The 23,403-nt window shown below is 43.1% G+C and overlaps 1 protein-coding gene and 1 pseudogene across 14 annotated transcripts in view; one reads left to right on the top strand and one right to left on the bottom strand.

The window, feature by feature from the left end:
• MAGI1 (membrane associated guanylate kinase, WW and PDZ domain containing 1) overlaps positions 1-23,403 on the bottom strand; it is a 584,211-nt gene that overhangs the window by 105,792 nt on the left and 455,016 nt on the right. For 10 of the 14 annotated variants that reach the window (XM_066618525.1, XM_066618529.1, XM_066618534.1 and 7 more), the window contains exons 7-8: positions 19,259-19,297; positions 4,505-4,562 (exon numbers count right to left, since the gene is read on the bottom strand). In XM_066618525.1, the coding sequence (XP_066474622.1) occupies positions 4,505-4,562; positions 19,259-19,297 (97 nt within the window). The remainder of the gene's footprint in view (positions 1-4,504; positions 4,563-19,258; positions 19,298-23,403) is intronic. The other 4 variants (XM_066618526.1, XM_066618528.1, XM_066618537.1 and 1 more) reach the window with 1 other exon arrangement.
• On the top strand, positions 9,093-9,211 carry LOC136642636 (5S ribosomal RNA; annotated as a pseudogene).

Genomic DNA, 23,403 nt, shown 5'->3' with positions numbered 1-23,403 from the left:
GCTGTAGGCTTATACCATAGTCTTTCGAGACTGAAGGTTGCCAACCACCAAGATGTGCTGCTACACACAGGAGGACATGTGCTTAGATATCCTGAAGCCGATCCCTCCTATCCCAGATATTTGGAGAGAGTTTTGAGGCTGGTTTCATAGTACTCAGTGGCCGTGGCATCGCCAGGGGGGTGCAGAGATGCGGGCCATACTGGTGACAAGATAGCGGGGGGTGACACCACTACTGGCCAAAATTTTTAAAATATTGGCATTTTTGAATAATATCATCATGTTATATTGATGTGTAATTTCATGCAGAAAACAAACCGCATTGAAATATCTCTGTTCTATCAAAAGGTATAGACCAAAAAATCAGCAGGGTTGGGGTAATGGTGCACTACTACTCCCACTATCCCCTTGTGTGTTGCCCCATCCCACTACATAGGAGGAGGACCATCATGGCGATAATACACTGGTTTCCTACACCAGGTGATGCAAGCCGTAGTGATGCCACTGCTCAGTGGCATTCTCTGTTCTATTATTATATCTTATTGTCCAGGATCAGTTCAAGCACAAAAAAATTGTTGGATATTATGTCCTACCATCTTGCAGAGAAGCAGGGAAAAGTTATCAGGCATCATTTTCACTGTTGCTATATAGCTACATATATAGCCATCCTCTTCCTTGAGTAAAACAATTACGCTTTAGTAGGTTTTCATGGCTTCTCATATGAGACGCAAGTCCAAAAGTTTTTATATACTGCAAACGTTTGTGAGGGAGAAGTTAACAGTACTGGCCTTAAAATGTGTTCTTGTAGTATTGTTCTTCAAGCACAGAGAAGGCCACGTGGCATAGAAATCTCCACTTCCCACTAGCTGAAATAATATTTAGAGGACCTTCTCTGCATCCTCCTATCTAGTTGCATGGCCACTGGAGAATGGGCCTTTTTCCACAGTGGTGCCCAAATTTTGAAATCTCTTCCCTAGACAGGGAAGAGGCTATAGGTTCACAGTGCTATAGGTTCACAGTGGTCTGTCAGGCACATGGTGAAGTTCATTCTATTCACGCATACTTTTCATGGTATTTACTTAGTAAATTTATATGCTACAGTTCGACATAAAGCACTCAGGGCAAAGTACATAAAATAGTAATAATTAAAAAATAAGCAACAAAAAGCAATAAAACAACAAATGCCATTAAAATTCAATTAAAATGACAGAGAGTAGCAAGTCACAACAGATCAATAAAATCTAGCGATACGATAAAACGGCAATTAAAACCAATTATAAAACATGCTGGAAAGCTTGGACAAATAAAATAGACATCTGAATTGTCACTGTGAGATGCAGGATTTTGGATTTGATGAACCTTTGCTCTTATTCAGCAGGGCCCTTCTAATTTTTATTTTTTAAACCCTTCACTTGCAACAACACTTGTGGGATGCTTGCAGCCCCACCACCATACGCACTTCCCCCCTCTACACACAGGGCAGAGGTGCGAAAGTTCAGATAGTCAATTGGCTGTCCAACAGAATGGGGACGTGGCACCGTTTTGGCTGGGGGCTTGAGATGGGTTTTTCCCTTGCTGCTGGTTTTTACTGTTGTTATCGATAATGTTAAAATCATCCCAAGCCTATGTCTTGCATGCTGTTTCGGAGGGTAGTGCCAATGTAATAAAAATTAGTGTTGGTGCCAGACAAGCTTCTCTGGAGTGAACATTACAGGGTGCCCAAATCAAGAACATGTTCTTATCAGTTGCAATCTTCATGACCTCAGGTGGCAAGGAGACCCAGAGGAGGGCCTCTGATGATGAACGTAAGATTCAGGAAGGCTCATGTCCTAAAATGTGGTCTTTCATCCACCCTGGACTCAAGTCTTTTACAAGACTTTAAAAAGTAACCATCAGCATTTTGAATTATGCATGGAAAGAGGCCACTGGCTACTGCAGTAGTTTGAATATTGGTGATATGTGCCCCTTATAAGCATATCCAGAGAGTGAGCTGGGTGTCACATTATATATTAGCTGAAGTTTCTGAGAAGTTTCCAAAGACAGTTTGTGTAAAGCACATTGCAATAATCTTGTTCGAGGTAGCAAGGGTGCACTTCACTTGTAAATATGAGAGTTAATGACAATATCATGTTAATTTTGGCACCATATATGGGTCAATGTCTAGAATGAGCCCCTGTAAACAGTTTATCATAGAGCAGGGGTCTCAAAACTTTTCAGCACACGGGCCACCATACATTTTACACTTTTTTGTGGACTGAAAGAAATCAGTTTTATAAATGAATGAATGAAATTTAAATGGATGAAATTTAAATGAATGAAATTTAAATGAATGAACAAGTTTTATGTGAATCTTTTTTTGTAATCAGCATGATATGACTCGAGACAAAAGAGAAATGTGACAATTGCGAAGAAACAATGCGGTGCTTAAACTGAGAAATGATATATAATGAGTAAAAATGTCCAACATTAGCAAATGCTTTGACAAGGAAAAAAAATGCTGCAGGCCAGATAAAATCTTTTGGTAGGCCGGATGTGGCCCATGGGCTGTAGTTTGGGCCCTGTCATAGAATACCATTAGGTGCATCTATATGGACCATATGCATGACTCAATGAAGCTAAATACCCAAAGCATGCTTGAGATGCTGAGGATTCAACACCTTTCTGAAAACTTCTATATGGGGAATTCTGTCATGCTGTTTTATTTGTGAAGAGATTTTGACCAACAAATGTGGAAGTCTTCTGGCTGAATAAGACAGCATTGACAAAGAGTTCAGAAGTCACAGCCATAAAGAAGTAAAGCAATGATGGCAGGATAATATAGCTTCATCTTAGTTGTAAATTGCACTTCCCCACCTCTAGCTGTGGCAATAAAAAAATTCCTAAAGATGTGAAGGAAGGCATATTGCTGGAGGCAGAAAGACCAGGGAAGTCTGCAAAAAGTGCACAAACCAGGTGAAAAGAGATACCATGTTTAAGCATGTGTGTGCTTAACAAAGGGACAAAGCGCATACATGTACAGAGAGAATTTACTCCCTGTAGACCTCAATTGCCAACCATTGTGGAGGTATTATTATGGATAGTGAGCAGCTAAAGTTACTAGGGTTTTTTTAAGCACAGCAGCACAACAGTGAATGAGACTTTCTTTTTCCTCATTAGAGTGATTGCTGTCTACACTTACACCACCATCAAAAAAGCTCTGCTTGCAGGTAGTCATTTATGCGGGGTAGGAAGCAGAAGACACTGTGTGCAGAAGATTTGACTTTAATGGAGGCACAGACAACAGACAGTATTATTTGATTCACTCAGTAGTACTAACAGTAATGAACTTATTATTGCAACAGCCTTTTCCTCGTTGAAGGATGTGTGTCAGAAAAGTTATCCTAGGACAACCAGGATATAATGTTATATCTAACCAAAAAAAGGTTAGAAGATTTGCAATTATTGAATGAGAAGCTGAAAGAAAAGCATAATCGAGTTTATTGTAACTAAATAAGCCTAGTAAGTTTGAACTAAATTATCACACACTATTCCTTTTATATAGGGGCCCTGTATTCCAGAATAAAAAAAAAACTCTTTTTTTACTGTTTATGACAATCTAACAATGCTTATTTAATTGTAGAGCAGAATGCAATTTAAGCTAGAAATTAAAAGGAAGTTTTTGTGACTAAAGTTTGTCTTCAACAATTTGAAATAATGTCTTTTATTTGCTATTTGAAAAGAAATCATGTTTCTTCCCCTTCAAAAATCCTTTTCGCTATACCGCTACATTTGCAATAGCAAGTGACTTTGTTGTGTTTTTTTTTTTGGGGGGGGGGGGGTGAGCCGTGCGTTTGAGAAAAATGCTAACAACAGAAAGGTCATTCATATTGAGGGCACAATCCTAACCAGGACTACTCAGAAGTAAATCCTATTTTTTCAATAGGGCTTACTCTCAGGAAAGTGTGGTTAGGATTGCAGCCTCATATAATGAACCTGTATATTTTATGTCTGCTTTTCATACAAAGCCTGTGTTTCTTGGTTCAGTGCTTGCTACTCAGCGCAGAAAGAACTCTTAAGTTCTTAATTGTGTGTTCTCTTCACTGCAGTGCACTGAACGCTTCTTTTCTACTCCCAAATTAATTTCCAGTAATTGGTTGACATTGACAGGCTGCAGTCAGTGCCCTGTACGTACAGGAAATGGAATTTCCCTATTTCATACTGAAACAGTGATTTCTCCCACAATGATCACTAGGGGGTGCAGAACAGCAACACATGATGTGCCCTCCTCCTTTCACCAAGCATCCATGCTAAAGAGAAAAAAAACAAAACCAACACAGTTTTATAGGCATTTGTTGTTAGCTGCAAATCAACACACAGCACCTCACAATTTAACAAGGGAACAATCAAGGTGGCAGATTTACCATTGACAAATGTGAAGCTGAAGTGCATGTCCATAACAGATAGATGCTGCTTTTCTACAGCAAGTTCTGTACACATAAAAACTACATAAAATGACAAATGTACTTACTCTACATAGTAGACACCATACACAGGATCTTCAATCTTTTCCCAACCAGCAGGTAGTTCTAGGAACAAAATAACATTATTGCTTAAAATCACACTATTTTATGTATCTATGCTTCTTATCTCCCACCCCTACTCTTTCATACAGAGATTTCCATAAACTTATATCATAATCTATTTAAAACATAAGGGGAATTACAGAAATTTTCTTCAGTTAGGAGAAATCATACAACTTAAAAACACACATTTCAAAACATGTACTCAGGTCAGTTTGACAATTTTGCGGTTTAGGTTAAGGGTAGGCATCATGCAGTTTCTTATTCCAGAGAGTTAGCAGAGTTAGTGAGTGGTAGGGAAATCAACAAGAAATCCAGCGACACATAATGGCTATAATATGTGTGACTATATAATACAATATGGCTATATAATGTGACTAAACCTTCCATGATACAGCTCACATTTCTTCAAACTTTTTGGAACTTTTGGAACCTTTACTTAGGGATGGCTTCAAGGGTTGGCATTTATTTTTCACATTTTTATACCACCCTTCTTCTAAGGAGCTCAGGTTGGGAAGCTCAGGGTGGTGTACATGGTTCTTTCCTCCTTTTGTTCTCCAAACAACCCTGTGAGGTAGGTGAGGCTGAGAGATATAGAGGCTTGCCCAAAGTCACCAGGAGGCGTCATGGCTGAGGGGGGATTTGAACCTGGATCAACCACTACACCATCCTGGCTCTGGTACCTATCAAGGTGCACAACTCTGCATAAGTCCCACCACCAAGAGCTCCTCACTCCAGCTATTTCTCACCATTGTTATCTGCTTGTTCACCTGTGGTGCAAGGTGAACAATAAATGGCAACAACAAGAAGATGCAATCAAATGCTTATTTGCTTGTCCAATAGCTTTCCCCCTGGAAAGTGAATAGGCAACAGTTGTGAAAATGAAGCAACAGCAACCACATTGGACAATAATCAGAGCAAGAAGTTGCCCCCCCCGAAGGGTGGGGACACCACCCTGAAGGGTGGTGGACAGGTCGATGAAAGTGTCGATCCAATGTGTGGCGGCAGTGAAGAAGGCCAATTCTATGCTTGGGATCGTTAGGAAGGGTATTGAGAACAAAACGGCTAGTATTATAATGCCGTTGTACAAATCGATGGTAAGGCCACACCTGGAGTATTGTGTCCAGTTCTGGTTGCCACATCTCAAAGAAGACATAGTGGAAATGGAAAAGGTGCAAAAGAGAGCGACTAAGTTGATTACGGGGCTGGGGCACCTTCCTTATGAGGAAAGGCTATGGCGTTTGGGCCTCTTCAGCCTAGAAAAGAGACGCCTGAGGGGGGACATGATTGAGACATACAAAATTATGCAGGGGATGGACAGAGTGGATAGGGAGATGCTCTTTACACTCTCACATAATACCAGAACCAGGGGACATCCACTAAAATTGAGTGTTGGGCGGGTTAGGACAGACAAAAGAAAATATTTCTTTACTCAGCGTGTGGTTGGTCTGTGGAACTCCTTGCCACAGGATGTGGTGATGGCATCTAGCCTAGATGCCTTTAAAAGGGGATTGGACAAGTTTCTGGAGGAAAAATCCATTATGGGGTACAAGCCATGATGTGTATGTGCAACCTCCTGATTTTAGAAATGGGTTATGTCAGAATGCCAGATGCAAGGGAGGGCAGCAGGATGAGGTCTCTTTGTTATCTGGTGTGCTCCCTGGGGCATTTGGTGGGCCGCTGTGAGATACAGGAAGCTGGACTAGATGGGCCTATGGCCTGATCCAGTGGGGCTGTTCTTATGTTCTTATGGGTCTTCTAAGAGCTGGAGCTAGTCCAGGTTGTTAGGTATCCAAATAATTCCAGCAATAGTAACAACGGTGGCAATATATTCCAAAACATAATGGCAAACTGAAGAATTGGATCCCTAGGTTGACACAGCAACGAGAGAGCAACTAGATGAGAGAGTAACTAAAGACAGTTCCAAATTCTTTATCTATGTTAGCACATGAAATTATTGAAAGGTGGATTAAATGTTTTTAATTATACTGGACAGTAATCAACCATCACCACATTTCATATAATAGGCAACATATGTAAAATACTGGGTGACAGGTTTAACAGCTGGACATGCTGGTGGATACAAGTTAAGCTGGTATCCATCAGCAACACATTCACATGTTCCAACATGTTCAACTGGTGTACACCAAAGGATAATTTATTCATTAGACATATCCAAAATAGGCAAACTTGTGGATGCCCTTCAGCTCCGGATACTGCATACTTCTAACACGGTCTGACATGTACGAAGTGCCTCACGGCTCTATCAAAGCGCTGAACATTTCTATTGCAAATGAAATGAATCAGAATCCTGGAAGTTGACAGCATAAGTCTCGGTGCACGTGCAGTCATTTGATCATGTTACAAAACTTGTCACCAAATCATTATCCCTTAATCACACAGCAAAGTAATTTTCAGTTTTAGAACAACTGCAGGGAGGAAAAATGCTGCAGTGAAAGATGAGAGAGTGTGCAGGAAAAGGTAAGAGCCTCAACGCCTGCAGGTTTGCAAAGCTGGAGGCGTAAATACTGCTATAACCATAATTAGTCAATGAAGGAAAACTGGTTAAGAATATATCTGAAGTGGTTGCTGTTTTTTTAACTTGCTTGTTTTGTTTGTCCTGTAAACTTGCAATGAAAGGGTAAGAAAGGACAGAAGTCTACAAACGTTGAAGCACAAGTATTTCTTAGAAACCCTCCACCCTAGACACATCTAGTCAAGGCAAATTGCTTTATCTCTGAAAAATTAAACTTAGCTACCCCACTCTTCTGACATACTTCATTAAACTCTAGTTCCTTATTGGTTATCTGGACAAACTTGCAGACAGGGACAATTGGGGGTTCTGTGGTCTGCATGGGAAAACCTAGACTTTCAGTTCAGAAGAAACAGAACCTGCATTTACAAGGTTACCTGTTATATATTTTTTGTTTTGTTTTGCACTTCCTGCTTCACAGAAAGCCAAGACACAAAGACTTATCAAAGTTTATTCTGAATTTCCAAGACGGGGTTGAACATGCCTGTGATACGATATACTGGTTGTGCCTGATCATCCATGGATTTTTCATCTGTGGATTTGGCTCAATGCGAGTCCACTGACCCACGTTAAGCCCTGATCAGGGCGACCTGTAGCCCTCCAAACGCGACTGGAGCACAGCTCTGGTCATATCCAGAGGGCATTCTGAGGTATCCAAAAATTGTCATTAAGATATAATCTTAATTTATTCATTATGAATTACACATTAATTCAAATTTATGACATGTATTAAGTAGTCAGTGCAATCAAACTGTTGCCCATTTATCAATGTGATGCCATTATCCACTGTGCTATCTACAAAATCCAGCATGCTGCCATAAGGACACAAATAACTCCAGACTGGAGAGGAATGAAACCCGCATAAACACACATGGGCTAATTACTCAAAGTTTATGTTTGTGATCTAGAACTGGCTGAAAATCAAGATAAAATTATTTAATGAGTTTTGCTCCACATGTTCCTTGTTTGCAAATAAGAGGCAGGTTTCCCTCCAATTTCCCCATCCCACATATTTCATGCTACGATAAGAAGTGTCTTTGGATTCCTTGAGAAACAATGGAAGGAAATGTAAGCCAGTGTTAACTTAGGAGGGTACAGTGGAATTGAGAAAATGCTTGGCAAAAAAATGATGTTGGTCTTTTCTACAGCTCTACACAAATTAGGGCTATAAAAGAAGGACAGCCTGGTACGAAACAGGAACAAGCAATAAAATAAAGGCTTAAAATATCTGGTATAACCCTCAGAAGATGCATTTGCTTAGCAATTCCTTAGCCAAGCAGCTGGTGGGACCTTTGCTGAAGGATAAAATCTAGGTTTCTGTTTTTAGTGCCTATGAAAACTTTTGAAATTTCTTAAAGGAAAGCTTATCAAGGTCAACCTTGAAGAGATGCCTCCCTGACACTTCATTTCTTTTGGTTCTAGAAACCTTCAACAATCAAGTATTAAATTTGATTAGATAAACACTGGTCATGAAATAGGATGAAGTATCTATCATGACAGTAAAAAGTCACTGGTTAAACATTATAAAATAAAGTTAGGCTAGCAATCCTATACACACTTTCCTGAGAGTAAACCCCACTAAACAAAGTGAAACCTACTTTGAGAAAACATGCATCGTTTTGGGAGTTGCACAGACCTGGAAGATCCAGGTTCAACCCTCTGCTCAGCCAGGCAGCTTCCTGGGTGACCCTGAGCCAGTTACTATCTCTCTCTCTTCACTTACCTCACAGGGTTGTTGTGAGAATAAAAGGAGGGGAGGAACTGTGTGCACCATCTTGAGCTCCTTGGAGGAAGGGCAGTAAAAAATGTGAAAAATAAATAATAAACATGCATAGGATCCTGCTGTTACTGTGCTATTTAGCATGTGCAAATGTAATTTTAAAAGGTATGCATCATACTTTTGTTTAGAAACTAATTTAGGGGAAAAAAAGAGATATATTGATATATTTTGGAAGATCATAAAAGCAGGTCAGCAGTTAATTCTGTGGAGCATAGATTTATCTGACATTAACACAGTTACCCTGCACGTCCCTGATCTTGTCTGATCTCGGAAGCTAAGCAGGGTCAGGCCTGGTTAGTACTTGGATGGGAGACCGCCTGGGAATACCGGGTGCTGTAGGCCTATAGCAGGGGTCGGCAACCTTAAACATTCAAAGAGCCATTTGGACCCGTTTTCTGGAGAAAAGAAAACCTCGGGAGCCACAAAACCCTTTTGACATCTAAAATGAAGATAACACTGCTTATATAGTTTTTTTTTTTACCTTTATGCTATGTATAAAAAAACTATGGTGTGTTGCATTTTTGAAATGAATGAACTGCTACAGAGAAAACAATATGTAACATATTTTAATGTTACAAGATCACCATAATCTTAAATTTAGAATTACATATAAAAAACGAAAGAGCTAAAATAAAATACATTTAAATTAAATACTAATTTATTTTCCCAGGGCCTGCCCTAGCCAATTTGGTGCTATAGGCAAGACTTGGGCTGGTGCCCTCCCTAGCAGAAAATCCTGACCAACAGTAAATAGTCATCTTTGTGTCTTTTCCACAGTAATGTAAAAGAGGTACAATGAAATACAAAATCTAATGACTAGTATTTTTCAATACAATAAAGAGATTTATAGTTATTACTCCCCCTTGTATGTCCCAATTTATAATGCACTCCCCTCTTGTATATGCAGCTTTTATAATGCGCTCCCCTCTTACAGGTCCCATTTTTATAATGTAGCCCCTTCTTGTAGCTCCCTTGTAGGTGCTGGGGCACCTTCCTTATGAGGAAAGGCTACGGCGTTTGGGCCTCTTCAGCCTAGAAAAGAGGCGCCTGAGGGGGGACATGATTGAGACATACAAAATTATGCAGGGAATGGACAGAGTGGATAGATAGGGAGATGCTCTTTACACTCTCACATAACAGCAGGACCAGGGGACATCCTCTACCTGTCTCCTCAGAAGTCAGTCCCAGAAGAGTGAACGGGGCTTCCTCCCAGGGAAGTGTGGACAGGCTCCTCTCCCTCTCTACTCAGAAGTCAGCCCCAGTAGAGGGACCGAGGCTTCCTCCCAGGGAAGTGTGGACAGGAATGCAGCTCACCTCGCTCCTTCCTGCCCATTGCCTCAGCAGCGCTGCGTCTCCCGCACTTCTCCGACCAGCCTCGCCTCTTCCGTTCAGCCCCCTGCCCGCTGCAGGGCGAAGGAAGGAAGAGCACAGGGAAGAGGTGCCCAGCTGCCCCCCCCGCACCTGCTCGCAGTGGGGCAGGGAGAGCAGGTCCAGGAGAGCGCAGCTGCCCCTGCCTGCCTGCCGAGGAAGGAGCTGCTGTGCGCGGGGGGGGGGGCGCTTTGCAGGGAAGGAGCTGCAGCTTTGCAGGGAGGAGCGGCACCCCACATTCACCAGCAGCCACCCGCAGCACATCGCTGGCTGGGCGGAGGCCAAGGGGAAGGGCGCCCCACTTCCAGCCCCCACTGGGGAGCCGCATCAGAGGACTGAAAGAGCCGCATGCGGCTCTGAAAACACAGGTTGCCGACCCCAGGCCTATACCATAGTCTTTCGAGACTGAAGGTTGCCAACCAACACTGTAAAAATATGAAAAACACTGCCTCCATTCTCTCACCCCTCTTGATCTGCCCCTTCCCATGCAGTGTTCCTTGCCTTCTGAGGTCTCCTTCAGTCTCTCCCTCCCAGAGCTTTGGGAGAGCTGCTGAAAAGGCAGCACAGGAAGCTGGACTAGATGGGCCCTATACCTGATCCAGCAGGGCTCTTCTTATGTTCTTATGTTCAATTAGCACAGGGGGAGGTGGCTAAAAAGCTTTGGTGGGTGCACCCAGCCTGCAGGCCTTATATTTGCACCCCTGAAATAAGACTCTCAGATTAGCTGCATATTAGTCCTCTCACGACAGAAACGGTTAATTCATGTTGCACATAAACAAGCATGCTGACCATGGTACACTGCTGTCTGCCACTGATATGACAAACTATGAAGGGGGAAACCATTTCCAAAGAGCACCATCATTTTTTTCCAGGTGTTCGATAAGTGTGGAGAGAAATCCATTCCCCCCTCTTCCTGTGCAAATCAATTTTGCCCTCTGCTCCCCTCCTCCTTCCACCCCCACCCCAGGGTCCAGGAGAGGGGGTTAAAGGGGGCAATTTGTACCCGGTCCCAGGGTCAGAAAGGGGGCCCAGGAGTCAAAGGGGAGGGCCCAGAAAGATCCTGGGATCTTACATTTTCCTTTCTCACCTGAACCCGCTGCCTGCACATGATGCTGGGGGCACAACCACAGGTATGTAGTGGCAACTGCTCTGCAAGCCATACACACTGGGTGTAGGAATGCATCCATGACCCTCCTTAACACTGTGTCAAACATGGGAGGAGGCCAGGGCCCCATACACTGCCCTTCCTCTTCCCTTGAGAAGAGGGCTGCTAACCAATGTAGGGTTTTTAAAAGTACCCCTAAATAAAACAATAACAACAACAAAAAAGCTATGCAGTCAGACAGCCAGCAGCAGGGTGGGGGCTATCCAGTGTTCTGCATCGAGTGCCACATGTATGATTATATGCCTCTGGGGCATAAGTCATGGGTGTGTCCTCGGAGCAAGGAGCTCCAGGGTCTCAGGGAACGCGTCCGCTCCCTTGAAGCCTTGGTGGCCGACCTGGAGAAGCGCAGGCAGGCAGAGGAGGACCGTGGGGAGACTTCCGGGGACGATCAGGCTTCGTCCCAACCTCAGGCGTGCAGCTCTTCAGCTGCCCGAGTGGGAAGTCTCGGGGCTCGAGGACATCATCCTGGAGAGGAGGGAAACAATCCCCTTGGGGGGATCCCTTCTCCAGGGGATGGGCCCTTATCCGAACGCACTCGGGATACTCCTCGGCAGGAGGGGGGTCGGGGGCTTCTTGTAGTGGGGGATTCGATTATTAGAAACATAGAGAGGGGGGTTTGCGACGGATGTGAGGACCGCATGGTGACTTGCCTGCCTGGTGCGAAGGTGGCGGACATCACTTCTCGTCTAGACAGGCTGGTAGACAGTGCTGGGGGAGAGGTAGCGGTTGTGGTGCATGTCGGCACCAACGACGTGGGCAAGTGTAGCTGGGAGGTCCTGGAGGCCAAATTTAGGCTTTTAGGCAGGAAGCTGAAAGCTAGGACCTCAAAGGTAGCGTTCTCTGAAGTGCTACCTGTTCCACACGCAGGGCCAGCTAGGCAGGCGGAGATCAGGGGTCTCAATGTGTGGAAGAGACGGTGGTGTAGGGAGGAGGGGTTTAGATTTGTTAGGCACTGGGGAACGTTTTGGGACAAGCGGGGCCTGTACAAGAGGGACGGGCTCCACTTGAACCAGAATGGAACCAGACTGCTGGCGCATAACATTAAAAAGGTGGCAGAGCAGCTTCTAAACTGATCCCTGGGGGAAGGCCGACAGGAGCCGAGGGGCATCCGGTTCGGGACTCCTCATCCCTATGGGATGAGGATGGGGAGGTTAGAGAACAACAAGACAAAGGCAGAGTAGGAGAAGAAATTGGGAAAGGTAGCATGATGGGATGTGATAGACGGTTTGGCACAATGAGAGGATGCAGGGACAAAGGAGCAAATAAGCAGCTCATCCTGGGGCATTCCGTGTACAAATGCTTTTATGCGAATGCCCGAAGTCTACGAGCAAAGGTGGGAGAACTGGAATGTCTGGTGACAAGGGAAAATATTGACATAGTGGGCATAACGGAAACCTGGTGGAATGCGGAGAATCAGTGGGATACCGCAATCCCGGGCTATAAACTCTACAGGAGGGACAGGCAGGAGCGTGTTGGAGGTGGGGTGGCCCTTTATGTTAAGGAAGGGATAGAATCCAGCAAAGTAGAGATTGAAGGTGGGTCCGACTCCACCGTAGAATCTCTGTGGGTTAAATTACCAGGCGTGTGCAGCGATATAATACTGGGGGCGTGCTATCGTCCTCCAGACCAGAAATCAGATGGGGACCTTGAAATGAGGAAACAGATCAGGGAGGTGACAAGGAGGGACAGGGTTGTAATCAAGGGGGACTTCAATTATCCTCATATTGACTGGGTCAATTTGTGTTCTGGTCACGATAAGGAAACCGGATTTCTTGACGTGCTAAATGACTGTGGCTTAGAGCAGTTAGTCACGGAGCCCACCAAAAGACAGGTGACTCTGGATTTAATATTGTGCGGTACGCAGGACCTGGTTAGAGATGTAAACGTTACTGAGCCATTGGGGAACAGTGATCATGCTGCGATCCGTTTTGACGTGCACGTTGGGGGAAGAATACCAGGCAAATCTCTAACAAAAACCCTTGACTTCCGACGGGCGGACTTCCCTCAAATGAGGAGGCTGGTTAGAAGGAGGTTGAAAGGGAAGGTAAAAAGAGTCCAATCTCTCCAGAGTGCATGGAGGCTGCTTAAAACAACAGTAATAGAGGCCCAGCAGAGGTGTATACCGCAAAGAAAGAAGGGTTCCACTAAATCCAGGAGGGTGACCGCATGGCTAACCAGCCAAGTTAGAGAGGCTGTGAAGGGCAAGGAAGCTTCCTTCCGTAAATGAAAGTCTTGCCCTAATGAGGAGAATAAAAAGGAACATAAACTGTGGCAAAAGAAATGTAAGAAGGTGATACGGGAGGCCAAGCAAGACTATGAGGAACGCATGGCCAGCAACATTAAGGGGAATAATAAAAGCTTCTTCAAATATGTTAGAAGCAGGAAACCCACCAGAGAAGCGGTTGGCCCTCTGGATGGTGAGGGAGGGAAAGGGGAGATAAAAGGAGACTTAGAGATGGCAGAGAAATTAAATGAGTTCTTTGCATCTGCCTTCACGGCAGAAGACCTCGGGCAGATACCGCTGCCCAAACGGCCCCTCCTGACCGAGGAGTTAAGTCAGATAGAGGTTAAAAGAGAAGATGTTTCAGACCTCATTGATAAATTAAAGATCAATAAGTCACCGGGCCCTGATGGCATCCACCCAAGAGTTATTAAGGAATTGAAGAATGAAGTTGCAGATGTCTTGACAAAAATATGCAACTTGTCCCTCAAAACAGCCACAGTGCCAGAGGATTGGAGGATAGCAAATGTCACGCCTATTTTTAGAAAGGGAAAGAGGGGGGACCCAGGAAACTATAGGCCGGTCAGCCTAACATCCATACTGGGTAAGATGGTGGAATGCCTCATCAAAGATAGGATCTCAAAACACATAGATGAACAGGTCTTGCTGAGGGAGAGTCAGCATGGCTTCTGTAAGGGTAAGTCTTGCCTCACGAACCTTATAGAATTCTTTGAAAAGGTCAACAGGCATGTGGATGTGGGAGAACCCGTGGACATTATATATCTGGACTTTCAGAAGGCGTTTGACACGGTCCCTCACCAAAGGCTACTGAAAAAACTCCACAGTCAGGGAATTAGAGGACAGGTCCTCTCGTGGATTGAGAACTGGTTGGAGGCCAGGAAGCAGAGAGTGGGTGTCAATGGGCAATTTTCACAATGGAGAGAGGTGAAAAGCGGTGTGCCCCAAGGATCTGTCCTGGGACCGGTGCTTTTCAACCTCTTCATAAATGACCTGGAAACAGGGTTGAGCAGTGAAGTGGCTAAGTTTGCAGACGACACCAAACTTTTCCAAGTGGTGAAGACCAGAAGTGAGTGTGAGGAGCGCCAGAAGGATCTCTCCAGACTGGCAGAATGGGCAGCAAAATGGCAGATGCGCTTCAGTGTCAGTAAGTGTAAAGTCATGCACATTGGGGCAAAAAATTAAAACTTCACATATAGGCTGATGGGTTCTGAGCTGTCTGTGACAGATCAGGAGAGAGATCTTGGGGTGGTGGTGGACAGGTCGATGAAAGTGTCGACCCAATGTGCAGCGGTAGTGAAGAAGGCCAATTCTATGCTTGGGATCATTAGGAAGGGTATTAAGAACGAAACGGCTAGTATTATAATGCCATTGTACAAATCTATGGTAAGGCCACACCTGGAGTATTGTGTCCAGTTCTGGTCGCCGCATCTCAAAAAAGACATAGTGGAAATGGAAAAGGTGCAAAAGAGAGCGACTAAGATGATTATGGGGCTGGGGCACCTTCCTTATGAGGAAAGGCTACGGCGTTTGGGCCTCTTCAGCCTAGAAAAGAGACGCCTGAGGGGGGACATGATTGAGACATACAAAATTATGCAGGGGATGGACAGAGTGGATAGGGAGATGCTCTTTACATTCTCACATAATACCAGAACCAGGGGACATCCACTAAAATTGAGTGTTGGGCGGGTTAGGACAGACAAAAGAAAATATTTCTTTACTCAGCGTGTGGTCGGTCTGTGGAACTCCTTGCCACAGAATGTGGTGCTGGCGTCTGGCCTGGACGCCTTTAAAAGTGGATTGGACAAGTTTCTGGAGGAAAAATCCATTATGGGGTACAAGCCATGATGTGTATGCACAACCTCCTGATTTTAGAAATGGGTTATGTCAGAATGCCAGATGCAAGGGAGGGCACCAGGAAGAGGTCTCTTGTTATCTGGTGTGCTCCCTGGGGCATTTGGTGGGCCGCTGTGAGATACAGGAAGCTGGACTAGATGGGCCTATGGCCTGATCCAGTGGGGCTGTTCTTATGTTCTTATGGGAAGAAACTGGCCTGCTCAGGAGCTCTTTGGTGTGCAGATCCATTTGCCATGAAAGAGTTTATAGGAGCTCAGGGCCAGAGATGCGGGGCTACAGCTGTTGCAGAAGTTGATTTTGGTGCACATAGCACATTGTCCATTCTAGAGTGAATCCAAATATGATTTTGCTAATTTTCTTCAATGGATTTTCTATATTTCAAATATATTTTCTATATTTCATGTATTTCAAAGAGACTTAAGAAGTGTGTTTGGTTTTCCATATTACTTTAACTAGCTGCAAATGCCACATGGTCTGGTAGACGTGGACTCCACATCAAGAAGCCTGGTAGACCTGGGCTCCAACGACTATTCTGGCTGTTCGCACTGTCCCCCTGACTATTTTGCCCTCTGTTCTGCCTGCCCCCATTGCCCTCCTCCCCCTTTGGGAAGGGGCCCAAAGGAAATTTTGTACCCCCTGCAAAAATTCCTCTCAGACGCCCTGCTCCACCCCACTTATTGTATTCAATCATCATTTCCCCATGTATGTATGTATGTATGTATGTATGTATGTATTTTCCGGCCTTCAACACTGTGTCAGATACACAGTGCAACCCTTGTGCTGAAAAGACTGGAGACCCCTGTTCTAGTTCCTAGTTCTACCACCCACCACCCTGTGGAGAGCAAACCTGTAGTGACAAACACCACAGGGAGAGTGGTGTTGCTCTTCCCTGTTACTATCTGATTTATTTTACTGTGTAAACCAATTTGTGAACTACCCTTGTTGAAAAGTGGTATATAAATACTCTTAGCAAATGAATAAGTTTGGAATGAAGGATGTCCACTATGGGGAGGGGGAAAGCTTGCTGGGCACTGATGGAGATTTTAAAGGGTTAACCTAACTTCTCTCAGATGAGAAAAACAACCAAAATTAGGAGCCAAAGCAGTGACTAGTGTTGCTGTTAAAAACAGGATAGAAAAAGTCATTATGTCAAGTTGACCTGTACAAAAGAACATGAACGTCATAGTGTCCCAAGAAGTAAAATTCCAGACTCATGTGTAATCAAAGTTGCAGGCCAGAAACTTCTCCATGAATGGGTAACAGACTTCCCAGTTAGGGCTGGAACCATGCACCAGTATGCCCAATAAGGAAGTGGAAGTCACATGGGTGTCACATGGGTACTTTGTTTGTTGCAAGGTATAACTGAGAAGTTTTGGGTGTGGTTCTCTGAGAAACAAAGGAACCAGCCAAAGGGGTAAACCTTCTGTATCCAACCTGAATCTGAAATCTGTTTCTAATCTGTAAATAGCTGTAAATAAAAGCCTACATTTTGAAATCTAAAGGCTTTATGACTGTTTAGCATTGCGTCAGAGAACGAATCCTAAAATATTTCCTTCAGCACACTCACAGAATTCTGTAAGTGTAAGCAATTTTCACATGTACAAAACACCTGAAAGGGGCTACAGCTCAAGGCACTCACTGCTTCCTGGTGTGAGTCCTTAATGTTTGGAAACAAGTGGACCTCCATTCTTCTCTTCCATGTCTAGCTCTACAAACTGCAGTGTACACGCAGCAGGCAGTCTTGCTGAATCCAGTTGGCCTTACATTTTAGAAAATCTTACAATAAATATCAAAAACAAGGAGGAATGCCAGAAAGTGGGCTGTGATCAAGATTAAATTCCCTAAGAGGAGTTATAAAATACATCATCATTCCGAGGTATATTAATTAATATTTGGCAATCTGACTGACTTAAAAACTGTGTGCCTTTGTATTATGTTGTAGCAAAGTCAGCGCGGCAAATGAAAAGCAAAAGCCTGTCCTAACACATGCTTTCAGATAGGATGGCACATAAACAGTTGATCAGCAAATTCTCCCCACAGTGTGAATTGATTCTATGTTCCATTCAAAATGAAATTGATAGAAGATAAGGGGGAAAAAAAAGACAGCAGTTTGTACCAGGCAGAAGCAATAAGATACACTTCTCTGATAACAACGTTGTAAGGTTTTGGAGATTCATGGACACTAATAGCATCATAACCATGCTCGTAACAGGTCTATTTTTGCTAGCCTTTGAAGCTCACTGGGGTGAGATATAGTCTCTGCCATGCTCTAAAAATAGTTTGACAGAATCAGTCTTTCAATCCAGTTTCTGTCAAACCTCTGGAATCTGCTTCAGATTCATACCCAGTTCTATTAGCAGGGTGTGCATTTAAACACACATAACATGCACACACAGGGAAAAGTATTCTGCTTGCAGGGATTGTGCGTAGCAGCCAATGGCACAGCTCAGAGGTTCAGTGGGGAAGAAAGAGAGAGGTGTTACCCAAAAAAATTTATTGTGGGGATAGTTAACAATAATAAGGAAGGAGGAACCGGAATAAATATATAAGGAAATAAATAAATCAGAAGGAGGGATAAGGAATCTTAGCCATTCATTAGATGGGATGATCTAACTTTAAACAGTTGCTATAGGAGATAAAAGAGAGAAACAGGGATGTGAAAGGAAAACACTAGAAGGAAAAAAGGGGGCACATAATGGTGGGAGCGTTTGGGGAGTGTGAAAATAGGGGGGAAATGATGTAGGAAAATTATTTGGGTTTCTCAGGGTGACCTGGGGATTAAGTGGGGGGGGGGGTTTAAGGCATGGGGATGGAAGAAAAGGGAGAAAGGTTGTGGCAGAGAAAGATTTCTGTGCTTTGGACCATGGCAAAAGTCTGTGGTTTGAGATCAGTCCTCTGCAGCCAGAATCAAAGGCTACAGGCCAAGGCGTGAACCCCTTGGTGGTCCCCTACTTGTGATGGGGGACCTATTTTCTTCCTTCAGACAAACCCTAAGCAGGACCACAGCTACCTCATCCATTGTTGAAGAACTAAGTTTGGAATGGTTGTGGTGACAGTTATGGCCATGTATTGCCCACTTGTGTGTTCCCAGCACACTCATATAAAATAAATGAAAGCCATTAGGCAAAAATGCTTCCTGAATTCCTTTCACTTCTGGCCATTTGATTTCAACACAGGGTGCCTGACACCACAGATTTAAAACACACACACAGGCATAATGCATCAACATGGCATGATGTCCTTATTTATTTACTGTATTGGTACCTTTCCCTGTTCCCTAGGATCAGAGCAGCTAACAGCAATTTTGCCAATATCCATTTTGGCCAGATCATGGCCTCCGTGCACTAACACTGTATCCCACAGTAAATATCACTAGTACAGTATTCTAGTTTGCTGCAGCCCATGGACAGACCCACAAATCACATACTAAATTACACAGAACAATAGTACTCGGGCAGCATTTCTAAACAGAACTAATGGTCAACCTACACAAGTTCCTTATTGACCCTACAGATACATTTACAACAAAAAGTTTCAAGTAATGTTACAGGGAAAAACAGCAAAGAAACCACAGGGCTATAGCACAACAGTCACCTTGACTGAAAGCTATTTTCAGTGAAGGATCCCAGCTAGATTTTAGTGTCATGTTAGGCTTTGTTTGAAATAAAAAGAAGCAAAGGTGATAAAAAGAAAAAGATGTTAAGCAGTTATAACTATGCAGTCCAAGTGACAGAGCAAAAATGAGAGATGGATGATTTACCTAGTTCACTGTCCAGTTCCTCCGTGTGTACCCCTTCTTCTCCAAAGGAAGAGCAGTGAGACAGAAAAAAAATTAAAAGAAAAATTCAGATACCAGCACCAAGCAAGAAATTCCTTCCAGTTATCGGCAGAACCAACACCAAGTTGTGTACCAACTTAGCCCAATCCCACAAGACAACCACACAAAGGCTGGCCCAAGACCTCCTGGTACCTGACATAGCACACCTAATGCTGTCACCCCCTTATCTGGTGATGCATCAGCCTCTGTTCCCTCCACTCCTTGGTATGGAAAAGGATAAGAGGAATGGAGCAGAAGAGAGGATATAGAGGAGTATGGAAGAATAAAGCATTGGCCATTTTCCTCATCAACGCTTCCTTTTCCTTTTCCATTCCAGGGAGCGGGAAGAGAAGGAGAAGAAGGAGAGGCAAGCAGGTGGACAGATATGTCACCCTCCACCAACCTGGTGCTTAAAGCAACTTCCCTAGCTGGCCTTATAGGATGGGCCATCCCTACCACCAAACCTTAGTATGTAAAGGCAGCATGGCCCTTGACAATAGTACTAAAACCACGTTTTTGCTCTGCCAGGCTAATTGAACAACCTGGTAACTGGGGGAAAAGGGGAAGGCAGGGAGAAATATTTTAAATAAATACATATTTAAATACATTATACAGATCTGTCTTTTTCCATTTATGTGCGGGGGGGGGGAATCAGCGTGACTATTAGATCGGGTTGGTTAACCTTACAGCAAACTCCATTCATTTTCTTTGAAGTTAGCCACCCCGAACCAAAAACCTGAGCTGAGATTTGCACTGAGACCCTTACATGGCTGGCTTCCATTTGCTGTATGGGTGACTGCATTTCTGCATGTGCATCCCTTTTGAAAAGTGCTTGCAGGAGGGCAGAGCTCTGTGCATGTATTCAGAGTGCTTCTTTACACAACGAATTCCAGTCTCAAAGGAGTGATGCTGTACCTTCAGCTATTAGAATACCTAATTTGATTAACTACTAATTTCCCTAATTAATAATCAAAACCTCAGTGCAGCTAATTTAGCTAACTCTTGTAAAAACCCCACTGACAAAAAGCCAAGATTGATTAGAGTCAACACTTACTATACTGTGTTCCTGAGGGTCCATCTTTAAAAGTCAAACAATCAAATATCCTCTAATGAATTATCCTTCAAGGTGCTTCAAGGTCAATCTATATGTTGAAGCACCTTCCTATACAGTGGCCTTCCTAGTCTAGAAAATGCATGTCCCAAGTATAAAAGCTCTTCCTCATGCTTGATTGCACTCAACGACAACCATTCATAAAAAGAATATTGTATTTAAAAGCATCACATAATCATCCATTTATTTATCTCACAACATTTCCATCTGCTAATGATGACATGAATGACTGGAGATGTCATTTTTGTCAGGAAGCGAATTCGCAGCCAGCAAATGGGAGATGATAAAATTTACAAGCAAATGATAAAAAAGAGAATGGATTTGGTACAGTACAGGTCAAGTCAGCCAGATGCTGTCAAAAAGTTCACCCAACATGCGATACATCAACAAAAACATATTGTCTTTATTTTAAAATTATTCATATTTTTAATTTCAATTAATTTACAACTGGTAAGGAACTGTTGCTATACCACAGGGCATATACATCAAAAAAGAATTTCAAATTTTATATATCTGGGCTTAGATATATCAATAAAAATAAACTTTTACTGAAGTTACTAAGGCTGCGATCCTATAACTTCGGGCCCCGATATCTGGGGGAATTCTGACTCTGCGGCTCCTGCGCATCCCCCCCCACACATACCAATTAACGTTGTTTAGATCCTTGCCAGGGCAAAAATGTTCTTGCTTTTACAGGTCACTATAAGCTTATAGATTTGCAGCCTATAACACTAAACAACGTTTATGGGAACGCAGGAGGTATGTGGGGCCGTGGGGAACCACTAGATCCACAAATCCATGGATAACTGAATCCACAGATACTGAATCTGTGGATACGGGGGGGGGGGGGTCTGTCTGTATACACTTTCCTGATAGTAAGCCCCATTGAATACAATGAGACCCTAAGAAGGCATGCAGAAAATTGTACTGTAATTTGATAGAATTGCCCAGGTAGGGAGAGCACAGAGATTAGTGAGCATTGTATGCATGTGATTCCAACTGCATGTGCATTGTGAATTGCCCAGCTAGAATTGCCCAGGTAGGGAGAACACAGAGATTAGTGAGCATTGTATGCATGTGATGGGAAACCTTGGCCTCTGAGCGTCCCGCTTGGAGACAGGCTGTACAGTATGGCCTCTCCCAGTTTGAAGAGACACTTGCCCAACAGACTGAGGCAAAGAAGGAAGGCCCACAGCCAGGGAGACACACCAGGGACAGACTACATTTGCTCCCAGTGTGGAAGGGATTGTCACTCCAGAATTGGCCTCTTCAGCCACACTAGACGCTGTTCCAGAACCACTTTTCAGAACACGATACCATAGTCACCCTAAAGGGTGCCAATGATGAATGATTCCAACTTCAATCTCTGGCATATTCAGACAAAGGATCTCGGGTAGCCAAGCTGAGAAAGAGCTCCGCTTGAGGTTTAGAAGACCAGTGTCAGTCATCTTCATATATTTATATGTTCATATGCATCATCAGTATTCTCGCTTTCATGTGACATTGCCAGTGAAATGGCAATGAAACAGCTTTTCATTTCTCCTTCCATGGCATTTCAATCACAATTTTAAAAAAGAAAATCGTAACTGAAACAATGTTAAGCAAAATAAGGCACCTTCAAAATAATAGGGAATTTATATCCCCTGTTGCTATAGGCATTCATTAGCTATCAAGTAGGTTCAGAAAAATAAAATTAGCTGAATAAAAGGAATTGCCATATACACACACAGCAACTCGTTAAAAATTATCATACTGCTATATATTAATGGCCTCTATTTTATGGAGTCAATCACTTATCCAGAATTTTCAGTTTAAAAGTGGTTCAAGAAGGCAGGAACCTGAGAATGTTTCCAGGGGTCTTTAAAAATGGGAAGGTGTTCTGCACTGTGAGGAGTACATTACTTAGGGCACAATCCTAACCAGGTCTACTCAGAAGTAAGTCCTATTTTGTTCAATGGGGCTTACTCTCAGAAAAGTGTGGTTAAGACTGCAGCCTAAGGAGCATATTTACAAAATGCATGCCTATATCAACTGCACTGTAGTAAACAAGTCAATTTAACAGAAGTGATTAAAATCCATTGTGGGGAAAAAATCAAAAACGGAAAATTGTGATTAAAGTTTTCGTCATAAAATAATTACTAATACATGAATCAGGGCACACAGAGTTAAATATGAGTGTATATATGTGAACATGTTTATTAGCTATATTCTCTTGTGTTGCATAAAGGATAAAAATGTATTGATGATCCTTTCTTAATTGTTTTCCTTTTTTCTACTTCCAATTTGGAAGAGTGCTTAACGTATACTCTTGTGTACCCCATTTCCTTGCCACAAACTAAGGTAATTGGACTTCTTAAGTTGGACACTGGCTTGCATTTTTCAACGTCTCAAGAAATGCAAAAATCAAATCAGTGCCAATTATTAGTTCAGTAAATTACTAGAAAATTATATATAATATTTCATTGCAGAAATGAAGCTTCACAAATGTACTATTTATATCAAAATAGAAAAGCAACCATTATTTTGGATCAAAGTAAATGAAAACCTAAAGCATAAGATCCTGTACAATAATGGAAGCCTCACTATAGGCTTCCGTAACAATGAGATTGAAATCAATAGTTCCAGGTGTCAATGACTTAACAGTAATTTCACAGAGAATGACTTTTTAAAAATTAGACCAAAAGGCCTCATGAATTACAAGTACGTTTTTCGAGCAGCAAATAAAGAAATACACAATTATTTATCGCTCAGAAGGAAACCGAGGAAACTGGGAAAGCGAAACAAGGTAAGCTAAACTTGCTGAAGCGATGACAGAAGATGAGACTCCACTACTGCTCTTCTCACTCAGTCCATCTCTACAGCTTGTGCACAAGGCCAACATGAAGGGACACGCAAAAGTCTCTCACCTTAGCACTCTGGAAGGTAACATCTTAGTTGACTGCCTGCCAGTGGAGCTCAATCATTTCTGGATAGTACA

Source organism: Tiliqua scincoides, chromosome 2, assembly GCF_035046505.1.
Source record: "Tiliqua scincoides isolate rTilSci1 chromosome 2, rTilSci1.hap2, whole genome shotgun sequence".
Classification (NCBI taxonomy): Eukaryota; Metazoa; Chordata; class Lepidosauria; order Squamata; family Scincidae; genus Tiliqua; species Tiliqua scincoides.
This window is presented reverse-complemented; position numbering and strand designations above follow the sequence as displayed.